This window comes from Tympanuchus pallidicinctus, unplaced genomic scaffold (assembly GCF_026119805.1).
Source record: "Tympanuchus pallidicinctus isolate F22 unplaced genomic scaffold, pur_lepc_1.0 scaffold10, whole genome shotgun sequence".
NCBI classification, from domain to species: Eukaryota; Metazoa; Chordata; class Aves; order Galliformes; family Phasianidae; genus Tympanuchus; species Tympanuchus pallidicinctus.
In genome coordinates this window covers 19,529,044-19,549,772 of record NW_026294619.1, presented here as the reverse complement: position 1 = coordinate 19,549,772, position 20,729 = coordinate 19,529,044, and the positions used below count along the sequence as shown (strand labels likewise).

The 20,729-nt window shown below is 37.3% G+C and overlaps 1 protein-coding gene across 3 annotated transcripts in view; it reads right to left on the bottom strand.

Moving 5' to 3' along the window:
- Window positions 1–20,729, bottom strand: part of USP25 (ubiquitin specific peptidase 25) — a 90,105-nt gene that overhangs the window by 39,371 nt on the left and 30,005 nt on the right. For all 3 annotated transcript variants that reach the window (XM_052666874.1, XM_052666863.1, XM_052666883.1), the window contains exons 5-6: window positions 16,606–16,768; window positions 1,123–1,209 (exon numbers count right to left, since the gene is read on the bottom strand). In XM_052666874.1, the coding sequence (XP_052522834.1) occupies window positions 1,123–1,209; window positions 16,606–16,768 (250 nt within the window). The remainder of the gene's footprint in view (window positions 1–1,122; window positions 1,210–16,605; window positions 16,769–20,729) is intronic.

Genomic DNA, 20,729 nt, shown 5'->3' with positions numbered 1-20,729 from the left:
AGTGACAACTTGCTCTTTAAGCAGAGGGGGAAGGGGTGGAAGGGAGGATTAATACAGTTCTGACTGAACATGCAGCTTCCCTTTTATGGTGCATACCTAAAGGTTTAGAAAATGGACACCATCTCTATTTGTTTTCTTTTGCTTTTCAAATTGCAGCTGTTTTTTCCTAGTGAACATTCCAGTCAATCCTCCAATGCCAAACAACTTTATGCCAGGCTGTCAACACACTCTCTTTATAAAATCTTAAGGAAATGGGCAAAAGACAATAGTCTTATTTCAGGATATGCAAAAAATCCACTGCTCTGCATTGCTGAAAATTAGGATCCTAGATGCTTTTACACAACATACAGCAACTTCCTCCTTCTTTTTCTTCCTTATAAAAGAATGTGTAACAGAGAATTCATTTGTGTTCCCATACATCTTTCCTCAGAGGATATCCTCTAAAGGAAAATAACTTGATCTATTTTGTCCCTCAGTTCATGACCATTCCTCCACATTAGTCTGAGATTACAAGAAATCTGAGCCAACTTCTCTACTCCTCAGTTCTATATGAATACCACAATGACCACAATGAACACCGGAGAATTTATGTTTACTATCACCTTGCTAAAAGGCTAGAAGAGACCAACTAATAATCAAAGGCTTATTCTCAGATCTTGAATTGCAAATAATTAACACACACTCCTTGTCAACAGTAATGTTACAGGTAAAACTACGCTGATCAAAACTATGCAGAGCAACCCAAAAGTATGCCCATACCTACAGTGCGAGAGGAGCAGAATAAAACATGTTTGTTCATACAAACTACTTCCACATTAAAACCGCACACTCACTAGCATCAGTGCTACCACTATCAGAAAAGCCCATTCAACAAACCAAGTCTAAACAGCATACAATACTTAGCATAGTATGCTAAGCAAATTGTATAGGCCAGGATGTTAAGAAAGTACTACTCTATTGCGTAGCCAACATGTTTTAGGTAAGATCCGTAATAGAAAGCTCAGAGCAGTGTTAATTGGCTTCTATAAAATGTGCTAATTTGAGCTACAGAGCAGTACAAAATTCAATTACAAGAGAGAAATGTCCTCATTAACCACTAGGGGAAGTCAGCTCCTAATTTACCTTTTGGTTTCGGGGCAAGTCTTGAGCATTTGCAGGAGGATTGAAATTCAAAACTAGCCTTCGAAACTCCAGTAGGTTAAATAATGACTGAAAAGGAAAAGAAAAAAAGTGTTAAAGCACTTCTGAAAACTCTAAAAAATTCTTCAAAAGTGACAATAAAATAAACACTAAACATACGCAACTCTAAAGTTTCATTTCAGAAGCTGCATTATTTCACTTAACTTGGTGTAACATATTTTCAACATTATACAATTATTTTTACAAAAAAAAAACCAACTCCACAGTATAATTTAAAAACATATTAACAACCATGTGAATGGAACAAGAACGCTGTATGATAGGTAGAAGAAATTACTTTTCTACAACAAGTATTTTTTTAATCGCACAGCCATTAATTTTCGAATTAAAGTGAACGCTTGTTTGGCCATAGGAAATTTGTTTTGTAGTCCTCTATAATTTACCTCCTCAATGGAGAGTGGCTATATCTTTGTATACATAATGTAAACCCACTTGCAATTATTTATAATATTTGCATTCTATCAATTCTTCCCATTACTGAAGGATATGAATAATGCACATTAGAGTGGGAAACTGGGCTATGCAACCTGGCAAAAACTGTTGCTATTTTATGAACAATAGGACATGAGAACAGGTTTCTATGGGCACACCTACAAAGAACATAATACTGCAATACAGAGCCTGGAACAAAGAGAGTCTAAGAACAAGACTTTTGTTCACAAGAACAACAGTTCAAAGCAGTGGCTGAGAATTAATGTCCTCAACACTTACGTAACTGCATCCTTGCTTTTCAGTACAAGAAGGAACTTCTTCAGTTAAAGCTGAAGTTCTAGAGTTTCTTAAAAGTAATTTAGGCTTAATAATATCACTTCATTACAATAGATGAGCATTTTGATGAAGAAAGGGTTACAAAAAGGATCTAATTTATCTATGTATGCTCAGAGAAATGCAGAAAGACTCTCTTATTGATCTAACTTTATTCATTACTTTTGTCTGTACAATCTATAACACTGTTGTTTTTTTTTTTTTCCCCTGTTCACATGTTAGCTACCTATTTTGGAAAGGCAGAGCTTGCCTACACCGACAGTTGACTTTGATCATGCAACTTGTCCTACAGGTAAAAACATATGTCACAGACCACAGTGGATTTCACAGGACTTCAAACCATAATGGAAAGAAAGTAAAACATACTAAGAAGATCCACTGGGTCTATTCTAAGAATTTAAAACCTTTCGGAACAAGGAAAAGATGAATTCATGAGAAGTTGCAGCACTCCCAACACTCCTTATAAAATAGCCTTTTCTGAATTTGATATTTCATATACACTAGACTACAGAGCATCTCCAAAGTCAGAAGTCTACAGATGCTGTCCTTCCCAACGTTTTTAGAGTTAAAAACAACAACAAAAAAACAATCCTGCTAAGCTACCAAGAAAATACTTTTCTGATCTTGCTAAACCAATACAATCAAATAAGCAAGCTTTTCCTTTTTTCTTTTCTGTTTTGACATTCAGAATACAGGTTCCCATTTCATCCTTCCTCATAGAGAGGCAAGATTAAAACAGAGTTCTTTATTTACTTACTCAAAGCACAGAAAATCTTAATATTTAGTTTAAGTGATATTCTGGAGGTTCATACTAATTGAAGTTATGTCTTATGATGTAACAGCATTCCACTGATAGGCTCTTCATCAACTAAAACATAGCAATGTCTTACATACAAAACAAAACAGCTGTTGAAATATAATGACCAAAGATTGACCTCTCTCCATGACTAATCCAAGAGCTATCAAAGCGCCAAGCGCAGAAAGTCGTACCAAAGTTTATCATTTTTGCCTGGCATTTGATCCACATTTCTTTCATACGCATATCTTTAACCCAGAATTTTCAACTGTGAACATACAGCTCTAGTAAGCTGAACTAATCTTTTTCTGAAAACGGTTGAAGATAATTAAGGACATTCTTTTCTTTAGCTTCATTCCATTCGAAGTTATTTTGGGGATTTCTTAAATGTATTGAGTTACTAAACGCCTCTTAAGAAACAGAAGCTAGTATTACATGATGCACTGTGCACGTCTGTTCCAAGATGCAGCAGAATGCTCATACAGTAATTCACTGCCCATAGTGATAATGCTAACAGGACAGTCTCATGTCATAGCTCTTTCATGCCAAGCTATATCAACTTCAGGAAATTTCTCTGTGTTTATAATAAATCTTACACTCAATTACATTAACTGAACATAAATTCCTGGTTGTATTTAAATATCCCTAATTGTACAGTAAAACTACAGAGATACTAGGATTGAAAGGCATTCATGGAAGTCATGGTGTACAACCTCTTACTCTACGCAGCATGTCAGTTTCATCCAGAACAGTTTCAATCATACACCATTTGTTTGTTGCTGAGTGATACATGCATGCCTGGGGCTGGACCAGGACACTTGTTGGGGCAAGGCCACCACCATAATGGCACAGACAAGAAGGTGGGACCAAAATGAAGACAGGAATCACTCCATACCATGTGGCACCACACTGAAGGCCATAACACTGGCTGGGAACAGCATTGCTTGGGGGTTGAGAGCATTGGTTGGCAGGGTGATACCCTGTGGTGCTGCTAGGCATCATGCTAGCAATGGGTGTCAGACAGCAGGTGGTAATTGCAGTGAGCCATATATACTGTTATCACTGCTTTTCTGTTTCCACTTTCCTTATCTGTCTTAGCTAATATCTTTTCACACAAGAGTTCTGCTTTGTTTCCCATCCTCTCTGCTGTCGCACCATGGGGAAGGAAGTGGTCATGTGGCCATGCTGAGCTGCAGTCTTTGAAGTGCAATAGAGCCCACAGTTTCTCTGGGCAGCCTTCTCCACTGTCCGTCTCTCCTCACAGAGAAAAGTGGTCCTTACATCCACAATGAATCTCTTGCCCCAAATGAAAAATTTTGATTCACATCCTCCCAACACGCACTGCAGTGAAAAGCCTGGTTCCAGCTGGGCAATGGCCTTCCCATAGGTACAAGGTCCTCCCACAAGCTCTCCCTTCCTCACAGGAGTGCTCCAGTCCCTAACCAGTTCACTGAGTTCACCTCATCATGTCAGTGACCTTCTTGTACTGTGGGTCCAAATCAGAGTACTATGAATATCATTCCTCTAGCTCTACCACCTGTGCTTTTGCTCCTATGAACCAGGATGCTGCTGGCCTTCCTTGCTGCCAGGGCAGGCTCCCACTCAGCTTGCTGACAGCCTGGAACCACAAGGGCTTTCCAGCTAATACAGGCACAGAGACTTCCTCTTTCTTGGGCACATGTATTTGCATTTGTCCTTGATAATTCATAACGTTCCTTTCAGACCATTCTCTCAGACTGCAGAGGTCTCTCTGAACAGCAACTCTGCCCTCAAGAATATAAACTGGGCTTCCCACCTCATCTTCTTGTGGTAACTTCACCAAGCTAAAGCTGACCATCCCCTGACTTGCATGGGCCAAGTTACCTCTGGCTCAGTCCTCATCCGCTGTTGAAAAGTTGTTCTCCCACAGCTAGGCACACAGATATGGGAGACAGTAGTACCAGTTAAAATTACCACAAAAATCAAGATTTTTAGACTACTGTCTCGTACTGTGTTCTGGGACAGAACAAAAGAATAACAGAAAGTCCAAATGAACAAGGAAAAAAATAATCTGTGTTAAACTAACAGTACTAACAGAATGGCAACAGAATATCTGTGGCTGTCTTGGTATAGGTAGAGATGTAGACATACAGGGGCTGCTCCAAAAGTAACATTTCTTGTTTTATTACGTTGGTCCATGATGTCTGAGGCAGATGTTGGTGGTATGGCAGGAGAGGCTGAACCTTCCCACTATTATTCCATTACCTTTTGTTGTATGCAACACACGGCAGCACAGGGGCAGTCTGACAGAATGGCATGTGACATAGAAACATGTATGAAGCAAAGGTGTGTCAGTGAATTCCTCCATGCAGAAAAAATTGCTCCTGCTGACATTCATCAACACTTGCTGAATGTTTGTGGAAACCAAACATCAGATGAGCACAATGAGGCAGTGGTTGGTGTGTTTCAGCACAGGCAACAGCGACATGGAAGACAAGCCACGTTCCAGATAGCCATGTACAGCTGCCACACCACAAAATGAAGAGCAACTTGATCAGCTCATCCACACAAATCACCTAATGATGGTGACTATGTTGAACAACAGTGTTTTGTAGCAGAGTATTTGCTCTATCAAATAGTGTTATTGTGTTCTTCGTATCCCATGTTGTAGTTCCCATGAAAATAAATAGTAGGCATTGTTTTCAGGGCAACCTACATATTTTCTGTCATGTCAATGTCAATTTGGTAGTTGCAGCTTCAAGAATACAAGATGTTAGAAACATTCACTTTTCTGAGTAACGTGTAACCTAGTTACACAGAGTCTAACGGTTTCAGAACATAAGCAGCCTTGGTTTCACTTAAAACATCCTGCCTATCCCCCTTTTTCCCTCTTAATATCTAGGATTATCAAAATAAGGACCTAGGAAGAATTTAGCTTGGCAGAATAATGGATTAGTTCTTAACATTCAAGTACTGTGATGTTATATTAATACTGCAAGAATATAAATTAGCATATTAAATCCATAAAAGCTTAGTATGCAACAGAGACCATTAACAGCTCCCAACAGAGTCCCAAAATAGTAAAGGTATTGACATCAAACATACTTGTAGAATAGGAAAACAGTAACACTCCATCTAGATAAAAGAAAACTTACCACGTTGTTACATGTATCTTAGGACAGGCACTCTCTAACAGATTCTTGTAATATCTGTAAACGCAGGGCACTAAAACCAGCTATTTCTTGGACATGTACACATTGTTTTCCTTGATTAGAAATTTTGTATTTGTTTCCATCACAGAGGACAAAGAAGCTAAAATTTCTGAGCAAAAGCTGATGATTTATTAATACTGAGTACTTTTCCGAAGTTTACATGAAAACATACAACTTTCTAATACAAAGAACACAGTCATCTTTTTATTCATTACAAAGATTAATGTCAGAAGGAAGAACCTCCAAATTATTCTGTAAAGCTTATATTGAAGAGACTCAGACTGCTAATTCTAAACCAATCTGCAGGATGCCAAAAGCACCTTCATTTCACAGAATATCACTGATTATCTTTAAGTAGAATGAACACACTTGACCAATGCGATAATGGCTGCAGAAAACCGAAAGGTGATAAGGTGATAAGGTTCTTATAAGGTGATAAGCAAGAAAAAGAAAATATCTTGGTTACTAAGAAAGCTTAGCCAACAAAATAGGACATATGCAGAGGCAGAAAGATGGGACAGCACTGACTTTTGTGAAATGCAGTCATCATTGAGGTTTCTCTTCCAACAGCCTCAAGAAGAGCTGTGCAATTTCCATTCTTATAGCATGCTATTTTATAGGCTCCCTTTCACCAAAGAGAAATGGATTTAAAATGGACAAGAATATAATCACTAACGTGTGAGTAGCAATACCAACGTGTCTGCAGCAAATACTAGCAAGGAATTTGTCCAAAGTAGTGTTAAGGCTTAAGACTTAAGAGAGAAAACCATAAACTTGAATTCTGGCAAAGAAAATTAAGAACTTATTTAGCTATAAGCCAAAAATCAATAGATGTTAGATATTAGTACTGCTTAAAAAGCAAGTCTTAGGCAGAGGGAATGAAGCATGCATTCATACAGCAATTTTATAATGAATTTCTTCAGGTACTGGCAATTAGCTAAAATATGATTTATGTAAGACAAAAGATTACATACGCATTAACACTCTAAAATACTCATTCATTAATATAACATTTAGTCATCTTGGTCCTTTTTGTGCATTTCTGATCTTATTTTTATTCAGATTTTAAAGCCACAAAGAAGATATCATATATACCTTCATTCTGTATAGCAAGAACAGAGAATGAGTACAAAAATGAGTACAGTATTACTGTTCTAAAAGCAAAGAGCAGAAAGAGTTCTGCCTACATCACTAAATACATCAAGAATATCTAAGAATATCATTCTTAATAGTTTGCCTTGGCCACCATGACAAATTCAACTTCCATTCTTGCTTCACTTTATAAATAATTTTTGGTGTTTTACTGTACACAGAGCTAGTATTAGTGGTCAACTGGACATTATTAGGATTAACTTCCTCATTCATGCTGATAACCTACGTTAAAGAAAATGCAGAACAATATGGAGTATATGCTAACAACTGCACATATTAGCATATGCTTAAACTTAGTAGTTACTGATATTTGAAGTGTTAAGGGTTCGGAAATAAAATGCTATTGCGCTTATGCTTATTAGTTATTTAGCACTCCTACAGACTGAAGAGTGCACGTTAGTACCATACTGCAAAAACACAAGCAACTTCACTGGCTATAAATTCACTTATTTCCAAGCCTCAAGTCTTTCTGACTGTACACCACTAATTCAGCAGCACTGTTTCTCTCTTACCTTTAAGGCCTTCCTCACCTTTTCCATTCAATGATATACTTTACTTTTTAGTTCATATTCTTAAATCTATTCTTTTGACAACAGAATTCCATGAACAGGATTGTTCGTTGCCACTGAACCGTTCTGTTTATGCACTGCGCTCCTACCCACCCAGCACATCCCTTTAACTTACACTGGAGCAGCTCGTTACTCCATTTGTTCATGTCTTATTCACGGTGATAAATCCTGTTTATTGGAATAGTGACTAATGGCAGGTCATCTGTCCTGTATTTAAGCTGATACACACATCACATACCAGTAAAACATTTAGCAAACACAATACAACATGAATCAGAATATGTATGGAGAATAATGCTTACACAAAAATGAAACTGACTACTATATTTATTCGGATATAAAATTATATCTGTTTTACTTATGATGTAGAAAATAATGTTAAAAATGAAAGAGAATTTTAAGTATATTTTCCTCCTAGGCACTTAGTTGCTCTGTGTACTGTCTTATACCTTTCAAAGAAAAAGACCTTCCAAAATGAGGAAACCACCCTGAGCATAATCTCCATGTTGCTTTTTTTTTTTTTTTTTTCTCCTGTGCATTGATAATTTGCACAATCAAAAGCTTTCCTGGAAATCCACACATTCTTTATAAATTGCATGTAAGGAAGAAGAAGGAAATCTTGCAGTTGAATTTGTGCAGAACAACTCCACTTGCACACTGGAGTCAGGAGAAAACTCGGAATTTTCAAGTCACAGAGACACTCAATCACAGATCTTAAAAGCTTTGGAAGGTACCACAAAAAGCGTATTTATTCATAAATGTTCAGCATTCCAAACTGCTGAAAACCAGCTTTAAGCTGTCATGTTTTGTTTTCTAAAAGGCTTTGCTGTAACATGGAAGAAGAGGGAAAACAGTTTTTGTACATTTTGATCTAGAAAGTCAGACTAACCTAAGAACTTTTGCACACTAGGGTTAAATCAACATTTTAAATCAACAGCTCACCATAGTATTACTGGCCTGCAATTAGAGAATTTATGAGTTTAAATGAGTTTACTCATTTAAAGCAACAATTTCAGAACACAACTGTAATTCAAAAGACAGATAAGCATGATCTGAGATGCTTCCAGAATAACTCATCTTATACTTGTGTTTTGGCACATAATAAGAAATGCCATTCAACCACTCCTCTGTTACATGTTCAAAGCAAGAAAAAATACTCTGTTAGGACATAAAGTAACAGCCAACTTTTCCTAATATGGTTACAGTTTTGAAGTTCTTGCTTAAAGTAAACAATACACCTAAGCAATTTCAAGCCTTTATATCCTACTGAACCTAGAAACCGCACAAAGGCTCACAGCACTTCTTTTCCATATGCCTCATTTTCATTAATCCTGTTATTAATCAAAGTTAAAGCCATCATCCAGTAAGGTCTTCCAATACTTCACAAAACAGATTTCACATTATATACTAAATATAAAGGAAGTCTGAAAAATCACAGCACTAACAAGAGAAAACTGGGGCCACACATAAAAAGAAAAGGAACATCCCATATGAAAGGGACACGGGATATCTGAACTTGAAAGAAACAGGTAGATTTTTACTCAGCAGTGTAACAGTAGCAGTAGTGGAAGGAAAGAGAGAACCTAGACTCCCAAATCCTTATTGCTCTGTCTGTAAAACTACAGAAACAGTTTAAACCACAGAACAGTTTAAACCACATTCTCCACCCACTTTCACCTCAGCTGTTTCGCAGACAAAACAGAGGAAAGAAAATGTTATGTCAATGACAACTGCAACTCAGAGATTGCAGACTGAAAGCTCTTCAGGACTCAGTTTTCCATTACATGCCCAGGGAACCAAGAGCTTTCTACAATGAGTATATAAGCAATTCTTTTACATAATAATATGCTTCTTGGTATCATCCTCCATCAGAAGAGGGGTGGCCAGCAGGGACAGGGAGGTGATTGTCCCTCTCTACTCTGCTCTTGTAAGGCTCCATCTGGAGTATTGTATCCACGTCTGGAGCCCCCAGTACAAGAAAGACAGGGAGCTGTTGGGGAGGGTCCAGGGGAGAGACACGAAGATGATCAGGGGACTGGAGCACCTTCCCTACGAGGACAGGCTGAGGGAGCTGGACTTGTTCATCTTGGAGAAAAGAAGGCTGTGGGGTGACCTCATTGCAGCCTTTCAGTATCTAAAGGGAGCCTACAAACAGGAGGAGAACCAACTCTTTGGAAAGGTAGATAACTGCAGGTCAAGGGGAAATGGTTTTAAGTTGAGGGAGGGAAGATTGAGGTTGGATGTTGGAGGAAGTTCTTTACAGAGAGAGTGGTGAGGTGCTGGAACAGGCTGCCCAGAGAGGCTGTGGATGATCCATCCATGGAAGTGTTCAAAGCCAGACTGGATGGGGCCCTGGGCAGCCTGGTCTAGTATTAAATGTGGAGGGTGGTGACCCTGTCTGTGACAGGGGGTTGGAGATTCATGATCCTTGAGGTCCTTTCCAACCCTGGCCATTCTGTGATCCATCACAATCTCCTTAATTCAATGTGACCAATAGGAAAAACAAAACAATTCAAAAATTAGATTCACATAGGAAACTGCTTCAAACATACTAAGAATGGTAGCTGAGCCACCATCCACGAAGAAAACATTTACTTGATTCACAGTGAAGACTGAGAAGACTTTTTTCCTCCCAGAACTAAGTTCTTAGGATGCAAAAAGAGCTGAGCTCCAAATACAATGACATTAGGAAAGAAGAAAGGTTTCTCCTAAACAGAAAACAAGAGTGGAACACCTGAAGTACTGTTAAGAAGTCTGAAAATAATAGTTAAAGGGCAGCCAGGGAGAACTATGCTTTTAAAAACTGTAGCTTAATACTTGCTATGCAGTTTAAGGGAGGAAAAAAATATCTTAGCATCATATTTTTGAAAGACTAACTAGACTCTGACAGGCTCCCATAGAAAAGGGCATGCAGACTCCAAATCCCACTTGTTGAGATAACTCATTTGCTAACGTGGGAAACTACGATCCAAATAAGCAATCGGGAAGTTGGAAGTCCCAAATAAACACTGCACTTACTACTTTAAATATGGGACAAGGGATGGCAGAAATAGAACAGCATTTACAGTACAATTTTCATGTGATTCCATACACACCCTTTCTTCCTTCCATCAGAACTTTGTATTAGGGCATGACTGCATGGCATTTACTCAACAGTCAGCCACTTGATATGTCTCCTGTGACACCTTTTTCAAGGGGTAAACACATCTAGCACATGACAGAAATCCTGCTTCAAACTCAGAAATATTAAGTTACTCTTATTCAGTGTCTTAAAAGACACAATCTTGGCAACAATGTGCACAAGAAGCAAGCCTGCAGACAACAGTCTCAGCAGAGCATGCGTCCTATGAGTTCTACTACTTCTACATCTTAAGTCCTGCAAGCAATTCATTCATGCTTAGCATGACAATTAAAAAAAACAAAAAAACAAAAAAACCCAGACAATTGGACAGGCTCAATAAACATTAATCTACCCAAACTGTATCAAGTATGTACAGATTAATTCTTCAAAAATTTATGTTCATTGCAAGCCAAAAGGACAGAGGAAATTGTTTAGGGACTTGATTAGTTTGCTGGCAGATAAGAAAGAATTGAACATGCTTTAATACAGTTTTGCTTTGATATATTTTCCTGAACACAATTCTCCAAATTCAAGTTATTATTAAGTTTTCAACAGCAGAACAGACACTCAAGAAAAATGTTAGCATTGATTCTAGTGATACTGAAAGTAGCTGTTGAAAATAAAGTTTTGTTTTTGGAGAGACTTCCCTCTTCCTTAAGAAAGAAAATGACTTCCATGTACACATATTTCTTTAACACATAAATAAAAGTCAGTATTTCTAGAAATGTTTAAAACTTGTTAGTGTTGGCTGTCACTCACTGCAAATGTATTTTAAGGTATTTCATGCTATTAACGCAAATACAACAAGCCACTGATAATTGCATTTGACTAAATTATCTAATTGGTGGCTGTAAAAACAATACACATTGCATAAGGAAACTGTCAACATGTCAAAAGCATATTCCTTTTTAAACAAGCAGGTCTGAAATAGAAGGATCCTTTTTCTTCGCAATTTAGTTTTAGATTGTATTACACAATATGTCATTGTGATTGACAGTAGTTAACCTTTAGATATCGTTGACCTTTGTGATGAGTCAAGTTTCAAAAGACTCCTAAAGAAAGCTTGAAAATACTTCTACACAGTCAATGCAACCTAAGGAGTCAAATTGTCCCTGTGGATAAATAAATATGGTATTAGCTAATGCTCTAAATTAACATGCATTAAATTTCCTGGGGTGGCTGTTTGAAACACAAGTCCTTCTTGCTGACAGACAATATTAATAATCTAAATTTTCAACCAATTGAAGTTATAAATCTTTTAATGGTTTACTTGAATTACATTCTATGGACCTAATTAAGGCCAAACCAGTATAATTCCCAATTCATATAATGTGGATAATGACCACAGGAACTAGCTAGTCTCTTTATAACCAATTTTCAAAGTTCCATGTCAGGTATAAATAACATGAGATCATAGGTCTAGAGCTTTTATTTTCCCTATCTCCTTGTCCTTATCTCAGTGGTTGATTAATTAAAATTCAAATTTCCTTTAAAATATTTCTTTAAAAATCTGAGTCTCCTATTAAGAAAAAAAACATTTTATGAAAATAGAAATTCACAAAAAAAAAACAGTAGTCTTGAGATTCTGAAGTGTTATGGAATGTGAAATCTGATTACACAACATTGAAGGTAAAATGCCAAATCGTATTAGCTCTGCAAAGACCTTTACTGAAATAAAATGCTCCTCTAGTAGCACCAAGACATTTCTGCTACTGAAAAAAAGACCTATGAATGAGAGGGAATAGGGAAAGGAACTGAGAGGAGTAAAGTTTCAAAAGATCCCAGGAAAACAGAAAATTCAAACATGATAATTTATTAGACACTTAGAGGTCTAAGAACAGCAAAAAATTCCCTTAGGTGGTAAGGGAGATGGAAGGGAGAACAAATACAGAAATAGCATCAGCAGAACTGGGGAAGGGACAGTCTCCCTATACTTGAGAGGCTACCTCTCAAATCTCTTCAGTTTTGGGACCCTCACTGTAAGAGAAACATTGAGGTGCTGGAGTATGTCCAAAGAAAGGCAATGAAGTTGGTAAATAGTCTAGAGAAAAAATCTGATGAGGAGCAGGTGAGAGATCTAGGGTTGTTTAGCCTCGAGAAAGAGAGGCTGAGATGTTACTGTTCTCTGTAACTATCTCAAAAGAGGCTGCAACAAGGTGGGGGCTAGTCTCTTCACAAATGCACCAAGCAATGGGATAAAATGAATTTAGCTCAAGTTGCACCAGGAGAGGTTAGACTGGATATTAGGGAAAAAAGTCTTCAGTGGAAGGGTTGTGAAGCATTGGAATAGGCTGCTGAAACAAAGGTGGATTCCTCCACACAGAAAGAATCACAGCAATTGACATTCATCAACACTTGCCAAATGTTTATGAAGTGGATGTGAGCACAGGCAGCGGGTGACACATTTCAGCAAAGCAACAATGTCTTGAAAGAAAAGCCACATTACATACAGCCATGCAGATTTTTATGAGCATAGCATGCCAGCTCCTGCTCATCACTGACAAAAAATGCACAGCTAGTAATGGTGACTATGTTAAAAAAAAAAATAATAAAATAAAATAAAATAGTGTTTTGTAGCTGAGAATTTCTTCTGTCAAATAGCGTTCTTGCTCTCTGCTGTAGTTCCCATGGAAATAAGAGGCACTGCTTTCAGAGCAACCTACATAGTTGAGTCACCATCTTTGGAAGTATGTATAAATGTGGCACTTAGAGACAAGGTTTAGATGAAGCACAAGGTTAACAGCTGGACTTGATCTTAAGTCTTTTCAAACATAAGTGATTCTATGAACTGACAGAAGGATCGTATGGGACTGAGTAACTAGACAATAAGATATCAAAATTCAACACGTAAATGTACAGTGAGGTACATGGTGGAAAACAATTCTGAAAGTTATAGAAAATTACAGGCTCCAAGCTGTTATTCAATTATCCATTTCAGTGTCTCACCACTCTCACAATAAAGAGTTTCTATAATCTAAATCTACTCACTTTAAGTTTAAAACCACTACTTCTTGTCCTATAACTACACATCCTGGTAAAGAGTCCTTCCTCACCTCTTTCATAGGACCCTTTTACACACTGGAAGGTCACTACAAGGTCTCCCTGGAGCCTCTTCCTCTTTAAGATAAAGAACTCCAACACTGGCAGCCTATCTCAAAAGAAGGGGAGAATCACCTCCTTTGACCTGCTGCCCATGATTTCTTTGATGCAATCCAGGATGCAATTGGCTTTCTGGCTGCAGGCTTATGTCAAATATTTTGTTCACCAGTAACCCCAACTTCTTCTCTAGAGGACCATTCTCAATCCAGTCATCACTGAAACTATTAATGTTAGGGATTGCCTCCACTCAAGCACAGGAATTTGCACTCGGCCTTCTTGAACTTCATGAGGTCCTCCCAACATACACTGCTGTGAAAAGCCTAACTCCAATTTTTCACTGATCAGCAAAGGCCAACCATGCCAACACTCCAAGGTTGAGAATTTTGCCTTTCTCCAGTTACTGGAAAATTCTCATACTCTCAATGACAGCAGCCTTCCTAAGACTTTGCACTCTTCTCTTAGCTCCACTGGGCAGAGCTCAGTGGGTCCAATGGACTTACATGGGCCCAGCTAGCTTCATGTAACCTCCGACTCAGTTCTCATCCACTGTTCATAGTTCACCAGCCACAGCTAGACACAGGGAGCTGAGAGACCTTGTTGGTGAAGAGAAGCAGAGCAGACACAGAATATCTCAACCTTATACGTGCCTGCTATCTCTAAGTCAACTTACATATTGAGGAATAGACCAAAGTTCTCCTGGGTCAGCTTTTTATTACTAGTACAAGAAAAAAGAAAAAGCTCTTTTTATCACAGATATCCTTTGACAGCATTAATTCTGAGTTTTCACTTTCCCAAAGACACCTTCTCATGCTTGGGCAATGTTTCCAAACTCTTCAGTAGCCCATCTTTATTTCCAGATCTTCACTGCCTGTAAGTAAGGCTTTGTCCATATTCTCAATCAGATCAGGTGCTCTGTGAAGATGGCATCGTCTTTAGTTTGTTATGATCCTCTCCTTGACCAACAAACTCATCTTAACAAGTTTATCTTGTCCAGTATAAACACATTTGAACTGCTTTTTCCCAAGGAAGGCAACACCATGCCTTGTCATCCCTGCTTGCCCATCCTGAAGAGCCTGCATCCATTGCGCTATTCAATAAAATCATATCCCCCACAGAGCTGCTGGAAAACTTTTCTGGACCCTCAGCAAAACAGCTACTAGAGCTAGAGAACACCTGGAGAAGGACAAGAAGGCTGATAGAGCTTACAACAGGTTTTATATAGACAATTACTCAATAGTCACCTTGGAAAAAAAGACAAACTTGTTCAAAGAGAAACAAGACAGAAGTCTTCGGAAATGTAACAGCAGTCAACTTTTGTCTTGTCTACCAGCCAACATGAAGGTCACCAGAAAAAGCTAGAGAGAGCCACGTCTGTAAACAAAAGAGGCAGTTCTTCAGGTAGTACAAAGCACAACTACAGAATTCCTACAGAAAGGACACTGACTGAAAAAAGACTGCAATGCTGAAAGGAGACAAGTGCACAAAAGAGAAATCCAGGGGTATTATCAACTAAAACTGCAAAGGATCAAGAAACAATCTCCCAAGATTAAAGTAGCTGAAGGTTCTGATTTGATTTTTGAACAGAATAGTAAATTATTCTGTTTGTATTTCTCTGTGAGCATGCATTTGCGTCAGGCAAGAACACTGATGTAAACAGGTTTGGCCAGAAGTGCAACACCTATTGTTACAGAAACAATTCAGTCACTGGATGTCCTTCATCAGGTTAGTAATCTGTTAAAAAATGGGTATTACGCATTTCATTTGATTCCTCTGACAAATCACAGCAAGAAAAATATATGCTGAATTTGCTTCTTGTAAAAAAATAAAAAATAACAAAACATACTGAATTCCAGATTCAGCCACAGATATCTGTGGTTTTGGATGATTCGGAAAGTATCTACAAAAAAATATATGGATTTAAAAAAGCATCACATGATACTAGAACATTATACTCCACAAGACAAGTTGCAGTGTCTATACTCACCTATTCTATCTTTTTAAAAAATGAAGTTTTTTCGACTTAACTGATAACAAGGTAGGTGATAGCTACGTAGGTAGTTGAGCTAAACAATTATTCCAAGTCAGCAACCAGCTATACTTACACAAAGAAACAGACTAAAGAGCACACGTACTGACTGTTAAGCAATAAATCTCAAAACAGGTGCAGAGGCATCCATATCACACCTTTCCCTTTCCCATTTCTCAAGTTTCATTCTCTACCAGTTATTTCTTCTTCTGCCCTACTCTGCTATACCTCCACATAGCCATGCTAGTACGCACTCCATGACTGAGCGCACTTCATTTCCCTGTCCTACTCAGCCACCACCTTTCTATCCCTTGCATATGTTGCTTTTAATATAAATAGTCTGTTCCTCATCCCTAATCCAATTTGCATGCTTTTTGGCATTCACAGTTGTCACTGATGTCAGCATGAGCTGCAGGCACTCAACATCTTCAAAGACTCTACTCCTTGTCTTCAACAACTTTTTAATAAAAAAATCATTAAAATCTCACAATTTGAAGCTTTACTTGGTTATGCTGTAGTACTTTATAAACTTCAGCATGTTAAGATGCGCAGTAAATAAAGTAGTACTCAAGAACTCTCATACAATGCCCTAAACTTCCTAGGAAAATAGATATCTTTAGTTATTCCCTTAAGACAACTCACGTCATGTTAAATGCAATGAGGAGCTGATCAAAGATGGTGCTTACCTGAATGACAGCACTAAACCAGCACGTATTTCCCACATTCTTCAATCCCACTGGACAGTTGTCTTGTCGCTTCCGATCATAAGGGTTTGGAGAGTCACTCCATACTTCTGGATGCGTCCTCTTTAAACTTGCTTTATTTTCTGCAATACTGGCTTCTAAAACTCTTTGGGAACAGAAGGAAGGAAAAGAAAAAAAAAAAGTGAGCCAAAGCAAAAAAAGATATAGTAAAACACTTTCATTTACTAACACAGCCATCTTAATTGAATCATTTGATAACTGATTGTACTGAACTTGGTTTCAAAGTGGGTTTACACACAATCTTATGACTTCAAAAACAACAGTATTTTACAGTTAGATATATTACAGTAATTCTGTTACGTTCTGGAAAAGTAATTGCAGTGAGTGAGTGAGCCTACTACAAGAATTATCAATACAATGAGCCATATTTGTAAGTCATTAATTATTTAAGAGTCTGATTCAATATGATGGTCAAGAAAAACTTCCAGGCAGTACTATTACTGTTGCACTTTCAACTATAAATGCTTTCACTGGTACGTAGAGCACAAAGTCATCAATATTTATTTTACTGACAGGAAACAAAAACTACCTACATAAATTTCAAAAATGGACAACCTATTTCCAGTTTTATGTCATAGCATTAATTGCTTTCCATAGTAAATAATTAATTTATAAGCCACATTAACATTAAGAATGCCCTTATTTCACACAACAAAATCTGATATGGTCCCAAACTCAGGCTTCGCTTAATAAAGCATTTTCATATCAGCACATATCCTTAGACAGGTACCTTACAGGTAATTTGTAGTAACTACACATTCTAAATTGAAAGACAGAAATAGACACAATCTGAAGCAAAGTTCCCTGGCGGGAGGCATTGACACTGCTACTACCCCTAACCATCAAGTCCAACTATTACACAAAAGACTGAGCTGCTAAGGAACTACTAAATCTGGCAAGCACAGCATTACAGGAGCTGTATGACAAACACGTACATAGTCTGTGCAGCCTGAAGGGTTGCCCTCTTTGGTCCTGGGCTCACTAAATCTCAAAGAAAGGACAGGTTTAGACTAGGTTCTGAATGAAGTTCCCAAAGGACAACAACTTGAACATCTTACTAAAAAACAGATATTAAATAATAATATTCAATAATAGAAAACATAAAAAAGCAGGAAAAAGCTCACACTACACAGCCATCAGTTTCCTAACTGTAACATTTTTTTGTTGTTGTTTAAAGCAACATTCTTGTGAAATCAGCAAAAGATATCTTGCAAGATATACTAGAACAATGAAGCATGAAGGGACAAAACTTGACAAAACGTGGCAAAAAAACATCTTTCATTCAAAAAGTGTCAGACAGCCAGCATCTCTCTGATTTGAGAGTAAAAGTTGTTCGATGAGGATATTAAAATCAAATCAAAAGACTAATGTATTTAAAATAATTTCTTTCAGTACGAATATCCAAATTCTTCAGTTTAAACTAAACTGAAGGGATCTTAAAAACTGCCTACATGACAGACAGACTGAAACAAATTCAGAATAATTTATCAATACGATCAAAATACTTTCCATGCCTGACACCTGCATGCAGAGTCATCTTTTCCCTCTAACTTCAACAATATTTCTAGATTAAAGTTCTGAACGTACATACATATTTTCAAACTGCTTACAGAGCACAAAGACTAGGCAATTCAATTGATAAATCCTTCATTTTAATATTTTTTGTTATTATAGCAATTGAGGGATTTCCTCAGTTCTAGATCCCCCTCAAATCTGATTTCACATTTTAATAACATAGTTGATTCTCAAAATTTCCCATTTTTCCTCATGTTTATCTAAAACATTATTTGTCTTCAACGAAAAACGCAACTGCTGTACATTCTATAATGTCAAATTCTTGGGGGGTCACAATGATAACTATGATACAACTGAAATAAAAATGAGCATATTCAAATGGAATCAGGTGACCAGCTCAAAAGCTACATAAATAAATGCACTTCCCACTATAGCAAATATGTCTCTTCTGTTTTACAATAACATTCACTAAAACCGAAACAATGAAGTCCTGATTTGAGATTCTATCTTGACAAAACACCTTATTCCTGCTTTGCTCTTCAAAAAGATGAGTAACTTTACAGAAAGCCAGCACGAGGATTTAGCAATTCATCAAACAGCTGAAATACCCTCTCTACGACCATAAAAGACCACAGCAGCTGTCACCAGCAGCAGAGCCATCAACTATGTGCAACAAATGGTATGTCTCTAACTTCATGGGGCCAAGTTTTGGAATCACGTTCAGACGGTAACTTTCAGATGGGGGTTAGTTAATGCCAGGCTTTGCATGAGACTTGAAAGCAGTGTTTTATTTCTCTCAGTAACAAGCTAGGTATAGCTAAGCTGCTTTCCAGAGTCATTTGCATGGGGCTAGCTAGATAACACAGAAAACCCAGGCCAAAACGTGTCCAGAGGATAAAAGTTCAGGCCAAACTACATTGAGGAAACTCACTAAGCATGCTGAATAGAAGTTCACTAGCAGGCTACTCAGCAAAAACATTGTAACTCTCTTATAAACTTAACCTCTACCCTACATAAACACATCATGTACAAGATGTTCAGCTTTTGAACACTCGGACATTTCAGCTGCACTCCTCTTAACACCTACATAATAATCAGATCTGTCTTCATTAAGCAACACAAGGCAATTACATAGAGGAATTACAACAATAATTACACAATTCAAGAAATTCCATTAGAGCTCCCTCAGAAACTTTAACAAAATCAGTGTAAGTCAGATTCCCAAACCAGAGTGAATACCTTTGAAAGAAATTCTTCCACAACTAAATTATTTATATATGCACACATCCTACATTATTAAAGTATTACTGAGATCCTATTTGATTTCTGTTTCTATTTAACTAAATGGAAAAAAAAAACAACAACAAATGGCTGCAGTTTGACTTGTTTACAATCATGCTGTTCTACTTTTTGTTTTTAAAAGTCCTGCACAGATATTGTGCTTTCTATTCCAATGCCAACATTCTTCTGTGGGGTGTTAACTAGGAAATCTTTTTATTATTATTATTTTTTTTAACAGTCTAAACTTCTACCCTTCATGAAACTGACTGAATGGTTCAGAGCAAAAATTTGTTTCTTGTTTTTGTATAATTTTGAAATAATTTGCCTTCAACACAGGGTGTACCCTGACACGTAACTGAATTGATCTAGTATCTTAATGTTGCCAAAATCCCACATTCTCACTCCTCTATGTCTCCATTCAGAAACTAAGCCTCATCCCTTTTCTCAAGACATGACATGCTTTGAATCTGTTCCTGAATATTCTTGTATGGCTTTGGAGCTGGATTGGTACAACAAATGCTCCAAAGAATACTACAGCAAGAACAGATGTGTTACAAACAGTATTCCATAACCCCCCTTGGTAGAAACAAGCTCTTAAACTGGCACACACTGCTGTTTGCAATTTTGCCACCAAATATACCTTTCTAACAGTTTCATCAAAATAAAAGACCAACATTTTTCTCTCTACATAACTGAAAAGTGTCCACATGCTTTTGTACGTTACGCGTGGAAAAAGAAGTCATGCTACTTCACAATCTTCTACAACCAGAAAAAGCATACTAAAATTTAAGTTGAATAATTAGTTCTGGGGTAAGCAGGTAAGACTAAAAAGGAATTTTTAGTCTGAGAAATGAATAACAGTGGCTACAGGAAAAAAAAAAAAAATAGATCTTCTAGGCACACAAGAAGCAAACACAGCAGAAGCAGAGCACAGGTTAAAAAAAAAAAAAAAAAAGGAGAAAGACTTCCATATTTCCATATTTCTTCCAAATAGATCCATATTTCTGAGCATCTGGCTAAATCATAACTCTTTAATTATGACAATTCTGTCCTTCAAAAAGGAACATATAAGAGCTGCACTTCTGGCTCAAAACTGGAAAGAACGTTTTCCATTATCTTGAGCACATGTATATCTTGAGGTCTTAGAAAAAAACTACTCTTTAAAACTTATTCCAATTATTAATGAGAATATAAATCTCTCTCATCTCACTTTTCAAAAACATCTAACACTAAATTCAAATAACTGTATG